The 15,725-nt window shown below is 51.3% G+C and overlaps 1 protein-coding gene across 6 annotated transcripts in view; it reads left to right on the top strand.

Moving 5' to 3' along the window:
• HIPK2 (homeodomain interacting protein kinase 2) overlaps positions 1 to 15,725 on the top strand; it is a 246,202-nt gene that overhangs the window by 82,290 nt on the left and 148,187 nt on the right. For all 6 annotated transcript variants that reach the window (XM_027770510.1, XM_027770509.1, XM_027770508.1 and 3 more), the window contains one exon: positions 903 to 1,986. In XM_027770510.1, the coding sequence (XP_027626311.1) occupies positions 905 to 1,986 (1,082 nt within the window). In that variant the 5' untranslated portion in view covers positions 903 to 904. The remainder of the gene's footprint in view (positions 1 to 902; positions 1,987 to 15,725) is intronic.

Here is a 15,725-nt window from a genome sequence, read left to right as displayed (position 1 = left end):
CTTTCCCTGTGCTCCTACAAGAAATGTTTGTTGACCTTAGTGGAGATACGATGGGCAGTGTTTGTTTCTACTTTTATTTTTTAGGACTTATCCTTCCTTGCCATCTTTTTAGTTTTTCTTAATATGTTTTGTATGGATTTTTGTTTCCAGTATCACCAGTAAATTACACAGTTAGTGCATAGATTGCTGAGGCTCTTTAAACTGTGGGTGAGGTGTTGGTATGAAACAACACACTTTTAAGATAAATTTAGCAGTAAGTGAACTTAGCAGAAAAAAACGAGTAAGCAAAGACCATGAATTGCGCTATCCCTTCTCCACCAAAAAAGGCCAATACGATGTTTTAGACTGTCTTAATGAAAACATGAGGCCAGCTTTTGATCAGCTCAACCCCATAGGATTCATTTAAAGTGACAAAGATGCCAGCAGTAATTATGGCAGAATCATGAGTGGCCCCAAGGTGGGGCTCCTGAGGGAAGGTGTTTCCTCAAACCAGTGAACATGACCATTCCCGTCTCCCAACAAGGCCGAGCGGCCGTGTGGGCATAAAGTACGTAGCAGTGAACGGACCCACCAGATACCCACCTTTACCGGGATGCAACCCAGTGAGAACAAATCATATTTATAAAAATTAAATGATGAGCTAAGTCCTGATCTTAACTGTGTCTGACTCGACCCTATTTCTGGTTCTACCCTGAGTCTCCTGCCCCCCTAATGGTAGCAGATGGAACACTGGAACCAACTGGCTCCATAAACGGAGCAGCCAGAACGTGCTTCCAGGTAGAAGAGGCTCCCTGTCCCAGCCTTGTTCTGAGGTGACCGGAAGCACTGATCAGAACTGAAATGGATCTGTTGAGTTGTTTGTGCAGAAGTGACTCAAATCTGGGCTTTTCCTTTTCCTCTAGGTATGGCCTCACATGTGCAAGTTTTCTCCCCTCACACCCTTCAATCAAGTGCCTTCTGTAGTGTGAAGAAACTGAAAGTAGAGCCGAGTTCCCACTGGGACATGACTGGGTACGGCTCCCCCAGCAAAGCGTATAGCCACAGCAAGAACATACCACCTTCTCAGCCAGCCGCCACAACCGTCAGCACCTCCTTGCCAATCCCAAACCCAAGCCTACCTTACGAGCAGACCATCATCTTCCCAGGAAGCACCGGGCACATAGTCGTAACGTCAGCAAGCAGCACTTCTGTCACTGGGCAAGTCCTCGGCGGACCACATAACCTAATGCGTCGAAGCACTGTGAGCCTTCTTGACACCTACCAAAAATGTGGACTCAAGCGTAAGAGCGAGGAGATTGAGAACACGAGCAGCGTGCAGATCATCGAAGAGCATCCACCCATGATTCAGAATAATGCCAGTGGGGCCACTGTAGCCACTGCCACCACATCGACTGCCACCTCCAAGAACAGTGGCTCCAACAGCGAGGGCGATTACCAGCTGGTGCAGCATGAAGTGCTGTGCTCCATGACCAACACTTACGAAGTGCTGGAGTTCTTGGGCCGAGGGACATTTGGGCAAGTGGTCAAGTGCTGGAAACGGGGCACCAATGAAATCGTGGCCATCAAGATCCTGAAGAACCACCCGTCCTATGCCCGACAGGGTCAGATCGAAGTGAGCATCCTGGCCCGGCTGAGCACCGAGAGTGCCGATGACTACAACTTCGTCCGGGCCTACGAGTGCTTCCAGCACAAGAATCACACGTGCTTGGTCTTTGAGATGTTGGAGCAGAACCTCTATGACTTTCTAAAGCAGAACAAATTTAGCCCCTTGCCCCTCAAGTACATTCGCCCAGTCCTCCAGCAGGTAGCCACAGCCCTGATGAAACTCAAAAGCCTGGGTCTTATCCACGCTGACCTGAAACCAGAGAACATCATGCTGGTAGACCCGTCTAGACAGCCTTACAGAGTCAAGGTCATCGACTTTGGTTCGGCCAGTCACGTGTCCAAGGCTGTGTGCTCCACCTACTTGCAGTCCAGATATTACAGGTAAGACTGTGGGTGCGAGGGCCATCGGGAGAGGCTGACTGCTCAGTGACATCTCCGAGAACGTGCAAAATCACACGTCAGCGGTCGCTGCCCGCCAGTCATCCCACTTTGGTCGGGAGATTAGAATGTGTGTACATCGAAATGACAGTTAAAAGCTGTGTAAGAAGAAGCCAAGTAGGGTTCCTGGGGAGATGTTCAGAGTTAGAGGGGATCCCCAGGAGTTGGGGTGAGAACAGTGAGGACAGATGTGTGGCCAGAACAGAACTTGTGAGTAGTGGAAGCTGTGGTTGGGAGGATCGGTTGGGACTTCGTGTTGGGGGTTTTAAATACCCAACGGAGGACTTGAACTGTGTACCTAGATCTGGAGCAAGCTCTAGAAACTTTGAATGAAGGCTACCAGGATGGAGAGGATCACTTTTACATCCATGAGCAAAGGGCTAGAGGAGAGGAGAGATTGTCTGGGGGCCGGTCGTCTCTCTATGGTGAGATCACTCAGGATAATGGGGAACTGCAGTGCCCTTGGAAGGGAAACGTGAAGTATTCCGCCATTCACTCAGACCTCTAGTCATTCAGCAAGCGTTTGCCTCTCTCACCTGAGCCAGGCGCAGTGCTGGGTACAGGGCTACGGACAAGGCCCTCGGCTCCTGGGTGCTCAGCACGCTGATTCTCAACCCTGGCTGCACTGAAAGCTGGGTGAGCTTGTAAAAATAACCTTACTTGGGTCCCAGGTCTCACATGACGCCGGCATCTCTGGGGTGGGCTCAGGCAGGAGGGGCTTTGCCAGATTTCCCCAGGGGCCCCAGTTCCAGTAGGGGTTGAGACTTGTGGTTCTGGGAGGGTGAGAGGAAAGTCAGGAATACCAGTCTCTGCTCACTAACCCGAGTGACCTGGGCCTGCTGTCTGGTTTCTCTGCATCTTTATTTCCTGACCGTAAACTGGGGGATCCTATCCCCAGCTTGTGGGCTGGTGGGGGTGACGGAATTCAGTAGCACAGCCCGGGGGCCCACTTCATGGCCAGCCCGGCAGGCGCACAGAAGGAGGTGGAGGAAATTAAAAGCAGGTGAATCCACAATATGGAAGCCATGATGGGCTATGTGAGGGGATGTTGGACAGGCCAGTGAAAAATGGAAGTTGAAAGGATCGAAGCTCAAACTCCCCTGGTAGGACCAATACCTGCTGAGAAGCTGAGCGATCGGCAGTAAAACCAGAGCACCAACTCACTTTGTGCCCGCCCCCCGGCCATGGACCTGCTTTCTCCACGCTGCCCTCAGGACCACTGAGGGCCTGGCCAACATGCCGAAGCCGCGGGTCACAGCTGACCTAGTCCCCACTCGGAGGCTGACCTGCACTGGCTCCCCTTGCTCATCTGGCTCCCACTCCTCCCATCCCTGTCCTCCAGGAACCCTCAGCCTGCTGGCCTCATGCCCCCTGTCCTGAGAGAGCAGTGGCTGCAGGACAGAGGTGCCCAGGTCCCTCTCACCATCTTGCCCGCCTCCTTGCACCTTGGTCCTAACTCAGACTAGGAGGCTTTGAGGCCTCTCCCTGTGCCACTTCTCGCCCTCCCCTCTGCTTCCTCCAGGGGGTCCCCGAGTTAGAGCAGCTCTGAGGAGCCTTCTAAGTTCAGATGTGCATGTGGCTCCATGAGGGATGGATCTGCCTCTGCTGACCCGGTTTCCTCTCACACACTCCCTTCTGAGCCTTTGGGGCCAGAAGGTGGCACGGTGGTTAAGGCACTGGACTCCCACATGGTCAACCACGATTCACGTCCCAGAACCGGTGGCTTACTTTTTCACTTTCCCTCTCTCCTTCTGTCTCTGGTCAAAATAAAAAATAATAATAATAAATGCATAAAATTAAATAAATAATTCTTTATAAATTTAAATAAATGAGGAAGGCACTTTTCATCAGAGCTAAATGAGGGGAAGAAGTGAGCCCAACTCTGGGGACCCAAGGAAGGTGGGTCCTGGAAAGCAAGAGGCCTGTGGTGCCTCCTCCCATCCAGACGGGTTGGGGGGGAGTCTGGGGTCAGCACCAGCTGCGGACCTCAGGGCTTCTCTTCAGAGAGCACCTACTTGGGCAGGCCCCAGGCTCCCAGCTGAGGGGAGGCTGGTGCCCGGGCAGCCTCGCACTCATGTCCTGCTGGAGGAGGCCGCCATCGCTGCCGCGTTAGATTTAGGTTTGGCAGCTCTGCAGGCCGAGAGCTGTTTCTTCCCAGGTGTTGGCCTGATTTCCGGGTGGACTGAACTGCCGTCACCGGGGCTGCTCAGGTGTTTGTTTAGTTAGCCTGCTTTACTGTTGCGTGCCATTGTAGTAACGCCTACTAAGAATGGACTTGTAAAAAGATTCTCAAAAGCTATGGTCCAGGGCCAGTCTGGTAGCATCATGGTTAAGCTCTGGGCATTGGGAACCAATCACAGTTTGAGTCCTGGCCCTAGAGGCTTGAAAAACATGCCAGGCTCACGAGCATCTATGCCTGACACCCAGACAGAAAGGAGAAATGGGGTAAAGAGAGTGGCGTGACCATGCCCCAGAGGGGCATCTCCTGCGCCCCCTCCCCAGCCCCGTGTGCACATGTACCCTTTGGCAATAAAAACAATTGCGTAAAACTATATTTGAAGGATGTGCATCCTTGAGAAAACGATGCATCGAGTAAGTTGAATTGGGGATTCTTAAAGGCCTTTCTTACTGGCCCCTTCTTGTGCCCCTGTGGCACCTTCTGCATGGACTCTGCAGTTTTACTTGCTTTCCTGTCTGTCCTTGACCTGGTACTGGGGAGACTGAGGTCACAAAATCAGGGACCCCAGCTCCGGAAGTCCGTGAGAGTCGGGGGAAGATCTGAATCCCTAACTGGACTGCAACTATCCTGTCCCCACCCAGCTCTATGACAGGCATGGTGGGTGTTGAAGACTGACTTGCTGATGGTCGCGGGGCCCTTGTGAGCTCTTCTCCATCTGTCACTTCATGACAGGCACAGTCACATCCGGCCCCTGCACCCCGTGTCCTTCTGAAGTGCCCTCCCTGTGGGTGCGACAGTATCCCCTCCCATCCAAGCAGGGTGGCCTCTTCCTCTTCCTGGTCACTTTGACCTTCTGACCTCCACGTCCATGTGACCGCCCTCTTTAAGCCCAGCTGTGGTGACAAGGGCACGGTTGACATGGAAGGCGCCAGCTCTTCTGCCTGAAATGAAGCCGCATTTCTAAGTTGGTCACCGTGGTCCGTTTCTCTCAGGGCCTCCTCTGAGCCCTGTAGGAGTCACCTCCACACGGGTCCATCCCAGTTTTTGAGGACAGTCCTTGGCTCTCAGGTCCACGGGCCCCAGTTAGGTGGACAGCCAGCTCTAGGCCACATTTATCCGCCTGATTTTCCTGATTGCTTTGCCTCTTGCTTGGCATGGAGGACCGCCATGGCCATGGGATGGGGTTCCTCTGCAGTGCCCAGGCGCTGTGCTAGGGCTGGCCCCACTGTCACCACTGTGCAAGGCAGGCCTGGTGTGTTTTTTAGGAAACAAAAGCTGCTTTTTTTAAATTTTACTTTTATTTATTTATTTTTGAGTCTGATGCAAGGGTACCCCCTTCTAATGTGACCTTTCAACTGGAAGGTCAGTTATAGGCATTGCTGCTGCCGGTCAGGCCTTACTGTGCCTGAGAATCACCTGGACAGCTTGTTAAGGGCAGATTTCTGCCACTCCTGTCCCAGACCTACCACACCAGACTCTGCCAGGCTCACGAGCATCTATGCCTGACACCCAGACAGAAAGGAGAAATGGGGTAAAGAGAGTGGCGTGACCATGCCCCAGAGGGGCATCTCCTGCGCCCCCTCCCCAGCCCCGTGTGCACATGTACCCTTTGGCAATAAAAACAATTGCGTAAAACTATATTTGAAGGATGTGCATCCTTGAGAAAACGATGCATCGAGTAAGTTGAATTGGGGATTCTTAAAGGCCTTTCTTACTGGCCCCTTCTTGTGCCCCTGTGGCACCTTCTGCATGGACTCTGCAGTTTTACTTGCTTTCCTGTCTGTCCTTGACCTGGTACTGGGGAGACTGAGGTCACAAAATCAGGGACCCCAGCTCCGGAAGTCCGTGAGAGTCGGGGGAAGATCTGAATCCCTAACTGGACTGCAACTATCCTGTCCCCACCCAGCTCTATGACAGGCATGGTGGGTGTTGAAGACTGACTTGCTGATGGTCGCGGGGCCCTTGTGAGCTCTTCTCCATCTGTCACTTCATGACAGGCACAGTCACATCCGGCCCCTGCACCCCGTGTCCTTCTGAAGTGCCCTCCCTGTGGGTGCGACAGTATCCCCTCCCATCCAAGCAGGGTGGCCTCTTCCTCTTCCTGGTCACTTTGACCTTCTGACCTCCACGTCCATGTGACCGCCCTCTTTAAGCCCAGCTGTGGTGACAAGGGCACGGTTGACATGGAAGGCGCCAGCTCTTCTGCCTGAAATGAAGCCGCATTTCTAAGTTGGTCACCGTGGTCCGTTTCTCTCAGGGCCTCCTCTGAGCCCTGTAGGAGTCACCTCCACACGGGTCCATCCCAGTTTTTGAGGACAGTCCTTGGCTCTCAGGTCCACGGGCCCCAGTTAGGTGGACAGCCAGCTCTAGGCCACATTTATCCGCCTGATTTTCCTGATTGCTTTGCCTCTTGCTTGGCGTGGAGGACCGCCATGGCCATGGGATGGGGTTCCTCTGCAGTGCCCAGGCGCTGTGCTAGGGCTGGCCCCACTGTCACCACTGTGCAAGGCAGGCCTGGTGTGTTTTTTAGGAAACAAAAGCTGCTTTTTTTAAATTTTACTTTTATTTATTTATTTTTGAGTCTGATGCAAGGGTACCCCCTTCTAATGTGACCTTTCAACTGGAAGGTCAGTTATAGGCATTGCTGCTGCCGGTCAGGCCTTACTGTGCCTGAGAATCACCTGGACAGCTTGTTAAGGGCAGATTTCTGCCACTCCTGTCCCAGACCTACCACACCAGAATCTCCAGAGGAGCCCCCCACACCCCCACAAAGTCCCCATCTGCCCCCCAGAGATTTGCTGCAGGAATTGGAGGGAAGCCTGTGCAGGTGGTCGGAGGACCTCACTGTGAGAAACGTTGCTCCTGGGGAAAAGGGCTCTCCTTAGTGGTGTCGCCTTTCAGGTGTTCACGCCCTAGGGAACAGTTGTAAGTAACCCTGCCTACTGGCTCCCCTCCCCTCGGGGAAGTCCCTGCCATTTCCTTATTTAATCCCACATTGAGGCCAGCGGGGGTTTGGTTTGTTTTGTTTTTTGTTTTTGAGCAAGTAGTAAATTGATGCTGGGGTATTTCCATTATTAGCATGACCTGCAAACTAAAAACAAGACCAAATATTAAACGCCACTCACAGGAAAAACAAAAACTATGCCATGCAGACAAAGAATAGTTGTGACTTAAATGTGCAGTCTTTTTGCTTGTTTGTTTTTGCTGTGAGCTATTAAACATACTCGCATCTAGATTTTTTCCATTTTATTATTATTTTATTTAACAATCAAATTAAGGTATTACTGTATATGTCATTTTTCTTTCTTTTTTTTCTTTTAAGGTTTTTGCCATGGGCATGTGTGCTCACTGGAGAGACACAGATTTATAATAGCAAATTTTACATTTTGGGATCTGTTAAGTGTTTTGAGACACTTAAGACATTATTAGGAGCCTAAAAATGGGCATAAATAATTAGGACATTAAAAAGAATGACTTGGGGCCAGACTGGGTGGTACAGTCTGTAACCTGCTGCGCTGCAGAGCTGAAAGCCCCATGCGGGCCTCAGGTTCAGATCCCAGGTAGCCTGAAAAGACCTGAAAACCTGCACACAGGTGCTTAAGAACCGGAGGTGCAGGAGGTGCTAGAGGGCTGGGCAGGAGGCGCTGTGGCCTGAGAGACCCTGTGGGGAGTGCATTTAATGTTCTTTCTCTTTTGCATGCACGCTTTCTATCAGTTAAAAAAAAAAGCCAGTAATCTTTTTTTTTTTAGATGAACTCTTTTGTTTTGTCTGATTCTTTTGGGTGCGGAGATTATCTTGAGTTGATCCTATAGCAATTTTGGGTAGGAGTGGAGATGAATTTTAAATCAGCTCAGTGTAGCAGACATTCACTGAGGACCCGTCAGTGTCCTGCGGTAGATCCATACTCAAGGACGTGGAGAGTGAGGCGCACTCCTTGGTCTGGAGGAGCACAGTCTCTCTGAGGAGATAAAACACCAACTGCCTGGAGTGTAACCGGTGCTTTGGTACCGCAGATGTCGGCCATTGGCGGATACGCGCTGCTAACCTGTGTGCAGACGCGATGGACATAGGGAAAACAATGACGGGTGAAACAGTTCAAGAAATTCAAGGGCTTTGCAAGAGGGTGGTGGGGAAGGTCTGCAGCAGGAGCGCTGCAGGGAAGGGGTCCTGTGGAGGGGGCAGCTGGGGACCACACAGGTTGGAATAAGTAAGGGAAGTGGAAGGAATGAGAGTGGCACCAGAAGGAGTGAAAGGCCAAGCTGGGAACACTGGTGAGGTGAGTGAGAGCAGATCGCTTGGAGTTTTGAGCAGAGGCTCGAGACTCAATTGAGTGAAGTGCGGGTGTTAGGAGCCCTTGTAAATTCCTGAACAGTCATCTGAATGGAGTTAATGCGTTATGTCTATGTCGTCCCCCTCTGTCTGCAGGGGCTGGGTTCCAAGACCCCTGGTGGGTGCCTGGAGCACAGGGAGCACTGCACCCCGTAGATGTGGTAGATATCACTTCCTGACATGGTACCTGAGACAGCTGCTAAGTGACTGCCTGGAAGGTGGCCCTCACAGCTCGGGGATGCTGGGGAAAGGGCTGATCCACCCAGACAGGGTGAGCTGAGAGGGGTGAGGTTTCATCACACTACTCAGAACCCGCTCAGCTCAGAACTATTTCCGTACTCAGTTGACCAGTAACTGAAACTTCAGAAAGCCGAATCACAGATGGAGGGGACTGCTGTATAAATCAATTAGAATGGAAAACCAAAATGTTTTGGGGAAAGCCAGAAGCAAAAAAAAAAAAGGTTGGAGGGAAAGCCAGAGGCTCAGAGACAATTGTAGTTATCTAGGAATAAAGAGAAAGTGGTAACGTGGGATTCCTCCTCAATGCCATAGTGTAAGTATGGATAATGCATTGAAATTTGCAGATACTTTGATTACAGAATCGATTTAGAAGGAATAGTTTTGTCTTTTGTTTAATGACTTTGCTCTCTCTAAGGCACAATTCCAAAGCTGTTTTTTCAGGACTCGGTTTCAAATCCCACCACTGCAGAAAGTAATAGGCTCTGGAAGGGGAGATGAGGCACTCAGCTCCTGTCCAGGCCCTGCTGCAAGCTGACCGAGTTCCACTGAGTCATGCTCGGACGGGCAGCTGGGAGCTGGCCACACTCCTCCTTCGGAATCCCACCGGGACCAGGACTGTGTTTACGACCGGTTGACCAGAGCCGTGGTTCAGCCCATGACCAGGGAGCAGTTTTCTCCCTTGTGGGTTGACCTTGGCCTCATTAGCCCAAAGTGGGAACCTCCTGTGATCTCCTCATCAAGAGGACACATTCCAGAATGCCAAGCTTCAGGCTGAAATATAAGTCACTTAAAACAGGGGCATAGCCAGGACCAGCAGATGGTGTAATGGTTACATCGCTGGACTCCCAGTTGACAGTGGTTGAAGTCCCAGACCCAGCAGCTTAAAAACTCAACACTGGGCACGTGTGTGTGTACGCGCACGCGCGTGGGGAAAATGGAAGAGAAGGGACTGCAGTGCGGCCACCCCCCGGGGGGTGATTTCTCACTTTCTGCCTTTTTAGCAACAGGTGCCCTATAGTAAAAATCTCTCTAAAAAGGGGAGGGCCAGGCACTAGCTTTATAAAACCATCAACACAGTCATTTCGAATAAAAGCTCGTGTAGATTATAACATATAAGAAGTGATTGACTAGAAGTTAGGTTTGATTGGAAAGAGCACAGAAAACTGTTGCAACACAGGTGCTAATTTTTAAAATTAATTTGTCTTTTATTACTAACAGCAACAAAAAGAGAAGGTGTGAATTTGCACTTGAAGGTATGAAGGAATATATTCAGTGCACTGACAAACTAATTTTCCAGGGAGACAGTAACAAATACGTGAAGGCTCTTAGGGTTGGAGCTTCTTTTCTGAGGAGTAGTCAGTAAGATATCCGGGGAACCAGCAGTTAGCGTAATGGCTATGTTGCTGGACTCCCATGTAGTCGACCGTGGTTCGCGTCCCGGACCCAGTGGCTTAAAACTCACGCTGGGTGCGTGTGCGTGTGTGTCCAAGATCCCGAGAGGAGAATGGAGGAGAAGGGATTGTGGCGTGACTATCCCCCCTGGGGGTGATTTCTCGCTTTCTGTCTCTATGTCTCTGTCTGTCTGGCGAGCGCACATGCCCTATAGCAAAAAAACTCAAAAAAAAAAAAAAAAAGATATCCGGGCTGCTGGGTCACCTCTGGTTTTCCTTTTTTCATCTCTGGGACCTTTGGCTGTTGCGTGAAATGTTTAGAAATTAAACTATTGTTTTAACAATTATTAATAAGCAATAATCATTTAATGGTTCTTCATAAGTATGAAATAACTGAGTGGGAAGCCCTCTATGTATCTGAGTAATCTCTGCACGGGTGCTGCAGTGCCCCTCCACACACACACATATGTGCATGCACACACAGACTCGGGTGACACAATGTAAGCCCAGGCATGACATGCAGACACAGGCGTGAGTGCTTGTGAGGACCCTGGTGACAGAGAAACCGGCAGACTCTGCACAGAGTCGCTGTGCATAGATACCCTGTGAGGGAGACACGGTCACATGCTACAGGCATATGTGAAGGTGCGAGTACACACATAGCATGCAAAGACATTGAACTGCCATGCACCTGCACCAGTTCCGGGGGCCTTCTTGAGCGTCCCCAGCCAGTGAGCAGGAACAGCACGCGTGCGCCAAAAACTTGGCCCAGGGTCCTGCCTTGCTGCAGAGCTGCCTGCTACACATCCCTGAGTGGACAGATGGTAGGGCTGGACCCTCTTGCCCCAGAACCACGTGGAGATTCGAGGGACCAGCAGATGGCATAATGGTTACATCGCTAGACTCCCACGTAGTCGACCGCAGTTTGAGTCCTGGACCCAGCAGCTTAAATATCACTCTGGGCAAGTGCGCGTGTATGCCCAATATCCCTGAAGGAATTGCAGCGTGGCCATCCCCCCGGAGGATGATTTTTCGCTTTCTGCCTCTCTGTCTTTCCAGCAAGTGCACGCACCCTATAGTAAAAATCTATCTCTCTCGCCCCTTATGAAAAAAATCTATCCCTCCTAAAAAAAAAAAAAAAAAAAAAAAGATTCTGGGTCAGCCTGTGGCCTGGTAGTTAGGGCAGCTGAATACCATATGGCAGATGCACGGTTTGAGTCCTGGTCTTGACACCTTAAAAACATGCAAGGCACATGTGTATGTGTGTCTAAAATCCTGAAAGGAGGGTGAAATGACATAGCAAGGATTGCAATGTGACCTTCCCCATGAGGGGTGTTTTCTTATTTTCCTCCCTCCCTGTCTCTCACCAGTAAGCACAGCACCCTCTGACAAATTTAAAATAAAAAAGATTTCTGGACACAAAGCAAACCAATGAATGGGCTCTCTGAGGATGGGGACACGTGAAGGTGATAGGCATTTGGACAAGCTCTGTAGCAGATTTTCTTTGGGTATTGCTATAGGGCATGTGCACTTGAGGGGGTGGCGAAAGAGAGAATGAGAAGTGACCCTCCGCCACAGATGATGGCCACACTGCAATCCCTTCTCCTCCATTCTGTTTGGGCATGCATGCACACGTGCCTGGCATGATTTTTAAGCTGCTGGATCCAGGGCTCAAACCACAAAGTCGGCCATGTGGGATCCAGCTGCCTTCACTATCACACCACTGGCTGGCCCACAAAAAAAAAAAAAAAGGTCACTTTACTGAACATGATTGGCATACAATAAGCTGTATGTATTCAATAACTGCTACTTGATGAATTTAGAGATAAATATGCCATGAGCACATCCGTCTGAAACATCTCTGAAGGTTTCCTTCACTCCTTACTTGTTATCATCATCATCATCGTTGTATTTATGCCTTGAGAACCGTTGCTCAAGTGCTGTGGGCTCTGGACTCTCACCCCAGGGCTGTACTGTATGCCCGCCAAGACTGGAGAATGTGCTGCCCATGACGGCCTGACGCTGAGCTCTGGGCCCATCACCCGAGTGTCTAGTGAACCTCTGTGGGGCCCATTTGTTAGATTTCTGTGGTCAAACCCCTTTTGCCTAGGCACGGTAATCACATGGATCCTTCAAAAAGCTGGTGAGTAGATAGGAAGGGTTGTGTTGATTGCAGACCTGGCAAGGTGTAGGCAGTTCAGAGGAGAACATTTGGGATTAAATGGGAATGAGAAAGCCAATGAACAGCAGAGATGCTAATGTCTGTGACTTTTTGCATAATTTACAGCAGAGGTAGCACTTACTGCTAAGTAGCTACTGAACTCTGCCGGTAGCTCCAGCTGGATTTGGAAGAATAATCCTCATTTATGTACCAGTAATGCTTTAAATTCCAAGGAGGTGCCGGATACTGTTTTGTGCTGAGGTTTCAAGACACGAGGAGGAGTGCCCTCAGCTCTCTGTGTCTGTCCCATCTGCGAGGAGTGAGCTGTCCCTGAATAGCCAGGGTCAGCTGGGCCAGGGTCCATTGTCCCACTCCCCCCATTCTTCTCCAGCTGGGACATCTCTCGTTACCCCAAAAGAAGGCAGAGTGCCTGTTGCCGTGTCTGTTGTGCCTGACCTTCTGGGCCACTTGCATGCTCTCGGTCCTCAGGGTCCCCCACTGCAGCAGGCCTCTGCATCCCGGCCAGTGCAGAGTGACTCCCATCCCTAACCAAGCTCCCGCCATGGCCTTGCCCAGCCTATGCAAGGCAAGCTGGGTTTCCCTTTCCTCTCTGCCCCCATCAACTGCTGGCTCGAGCAGGGCCTGAAAGGGGGGGACTGAGGCAAGCAGACCCAAGGCCCGGCCAGGTGGACAGTCAGAGCTCTCAGAGTCGTTGGGCTTGTAGCCGCTCCTTGGCATAGATCAAGATGGGCATGTTTTGGAGCAATTGCCTTCGCTTGGATTTTCCAAAGTGAACCTGAGGCAAGGGTTCGGGTGCAGGTATCCACTTAGACGATCCTAGGAAGTGGGAATGAGGAGACAGGGACAGCGTGATACAGCGTGAAAGGGAAGTGCCCTTCTCAGGGCTGCTGTCGGCAACAGGACTTCTTTCCATCTCTGAGGAGCCTGTTAAGGGCCTCCTGGAACTGCAGCAGAAGGGCAGAGACCAGACTCTGGTCTCTGGGGTTGAGGGGTGTCCCTCAACAAGGGCGTAAACTCTCCTGTGTCTGCATTTGGGCCCAGCTCATGCCGGGACTGAGTGGGCTTGAGCAGGTTCCAAGGTGGATCAGAAGCAGAAAAGAGGGCCAGCAGGTGGTACGGAGGTTAAGGCACTGGATTCCACATGGCCAACTGCAAGGTTCAAGTCATGAACCCCGTGGCTTAAAAATGGCATGAGGCGCCTGCATGAGGAGACCAGAGGAGACATTACAGCACGGCCATCAATCACCCATGGAGGGTGAATTTTTATTTTCTCCCCCTCTCTCCGGTGAGCAGGCATGCCCCATAGCAAAAAAGAGAGAGAGGAAGCAGAAAAGCCAAGCCGCATGTGTTGCACAGTCCCGATGCCACCACGCAGCTGGTGAGAGACATGACTGCCGCCGTGTGCCTGGGCATCGGCATTTGCCTCCCTGCCAGTCCCACGTGTGGCATTTATGCATGGGAAGGGAATGATGGGAAAATGCCTCTGCAAGAAATTTAAGAACTGCAATCTAAGACTTCAGAGTGGAGCTCTAAACTGAATTTTGGGAGGTTTGGACATCTGGCCATTGCCTCCACTGGCCGCCTTCCTTTTTAGCTGGCCAGCCTGCCTACTGAGGTGGGAGACAGGCTGGGCCCTGAGGCCAAGCACCTGCAGGGGAGGAGCCTCCTGCCAGGAGCACAGGAGGCAGGTAGGGCAGTCCCGGTGTCCCAGTCTTCTCCACTCGCGCTCGCTGGCTGGGGCGATAACACTCCCCAAGGCTCACCGTGGTGTGGAGCGATGGCTGACTGCCTGGAGGGGTGGATGGACTCGTGAATGGTGCCAGTGCCTCATATGCTTTGTAACAGCTCCAACTGTCCCGTGCCCGAACCCGTCACGGATCCGCGTCTTGTCTTTGATAGTTACTTTCACTGTTGATCACGTCTTGGGCCCATGGCTCCAGCATCTCTGAACCTGGATTTTAGGGGCCCCTGACATCAGCCTCTCACCAAAAGTGTTTATTCCCATTTTGTCTTTCCACCTGCAAGATTTAAATTTAAAATCTGAAGACAGCCAGCTCACCCTCTAGCAGATGAGTTCCCTGAGATCTGCCTGTCCCAGTATACCTTTACAGAAAATTAGCGGTGACGTCCCGTGTAAGGAAGGGGCCGAAGGCAGCGAGCCCTGAATGGACAGCCTGGAGGACATAAAGGCGGCAGTGTGCCCTGTGCCTCCAACCTTCCTGCTCTCCTGCTTTTGAGGCTGCGCGGCCCATGTGCCCTTAACTGTGTCCTAGGAGGTGGGAGCTCAGTGAGCAGAGGTGTCCTGCAGAGAAGGCACGCTGTCAATTGCTTGCCATGGCCTGCACACAGCGAGCATTCTGCAAACACGAGCCGCATTTATGTCCTCCTTTGTCCACTCCCCCTGCTGTTATCACCGACGTTACTTTTTATCGTCATTACTGCCGGTGACAGAGGGACGTGGGTTCGAATTCCAGACCTGCTGCTTTATAGCTGTGTGGATACTATGGTTTGCATCTGTCTTCCAAAGGTTCTCTGATGAAGTTTGGTTGTGATGGATTCAGAGAGTGAAAACTTACTCCCACTGTGGGATTAAGAGGTGGGGCCTTTGGGAGGTGGGTTAAGATTCAGGTCCTCACGGAGCCCCATGATGGAATCCTGGTGGGTTTCTAAGGACAGGGAATGAGAGAGCCAACACCCCATGTGTTAGGGGTGGTGCATGCTGTGTTCTGCTCTCTTGGTAGGGAGGGTGTGGGTATGTGTGGGATGTTGAGGGTCATGTTGGCATGTGTTGGGTATGGTGTGTGTATGTGGTATGTTTATGTTGGGTGTTGTGTGGGTATGTATTGGCATATGTGGTGGTATGGGGGTGTGTGTTATGGGTGTGGTGTGGATATGTGCTAGTGTATATGGAGTAGATTTGTGTTGGAGTTTATGTGTTGGTGTGTGGTGTGTGTACATATGTATCTTGGTGTGTGTTGGTGCGTAGGTGCAATGTGTATGCAAATTGGGTGTGGTGTGGGTGCGTGTTGGTATGTGTGTTGGAACAGGCATAGGGTGTGTGAGTGTATGTTGGGTATAGTGTGTGCTTTGCATACATGGTGTGTTTGTGTGGGTGTGTATGGCTGTGTTGGTATATGTATACGGGTGTGTGTAGGTAGAGTGCAGGGTGTGTATAGGCAGGGTGTGGGAAGTGTGTATGGTGCGGGGTGTGTGTAGGTAAAGTGCGGGGAGTGTGTAGGTAGGGTGCGGGGAGTGTGTAGGTAAAGTGCGGGGAGTGTGTAGGTAAAGTGCGGGGAGTGTGTAGGTAGGGTGGGGGGAGTGTGTAGGTAGGGTGCGGGGAGTGTGTAGGTAGGGTGCGGG

This window comes from Tupaia chinensis, unplaced genomic scaffold (genome assembly GCF_000334495.1).
Source record: "Tupaia chinensis unplaced genomic scaffold, TupChi_1.0 Scaffold000140_1, whole genome shotgun sequence".
Lineage (NCBI taxonomy): Eukaryota > Metazoa > Chordata > Mammalia > Scandentia > Tupaiidae > Tupaia > Tupaia belangeri.
Note: the sequence above shows the minus strand (reverse complement) of the source record. Positions and strands in the feature narration are given on the sequence as shown.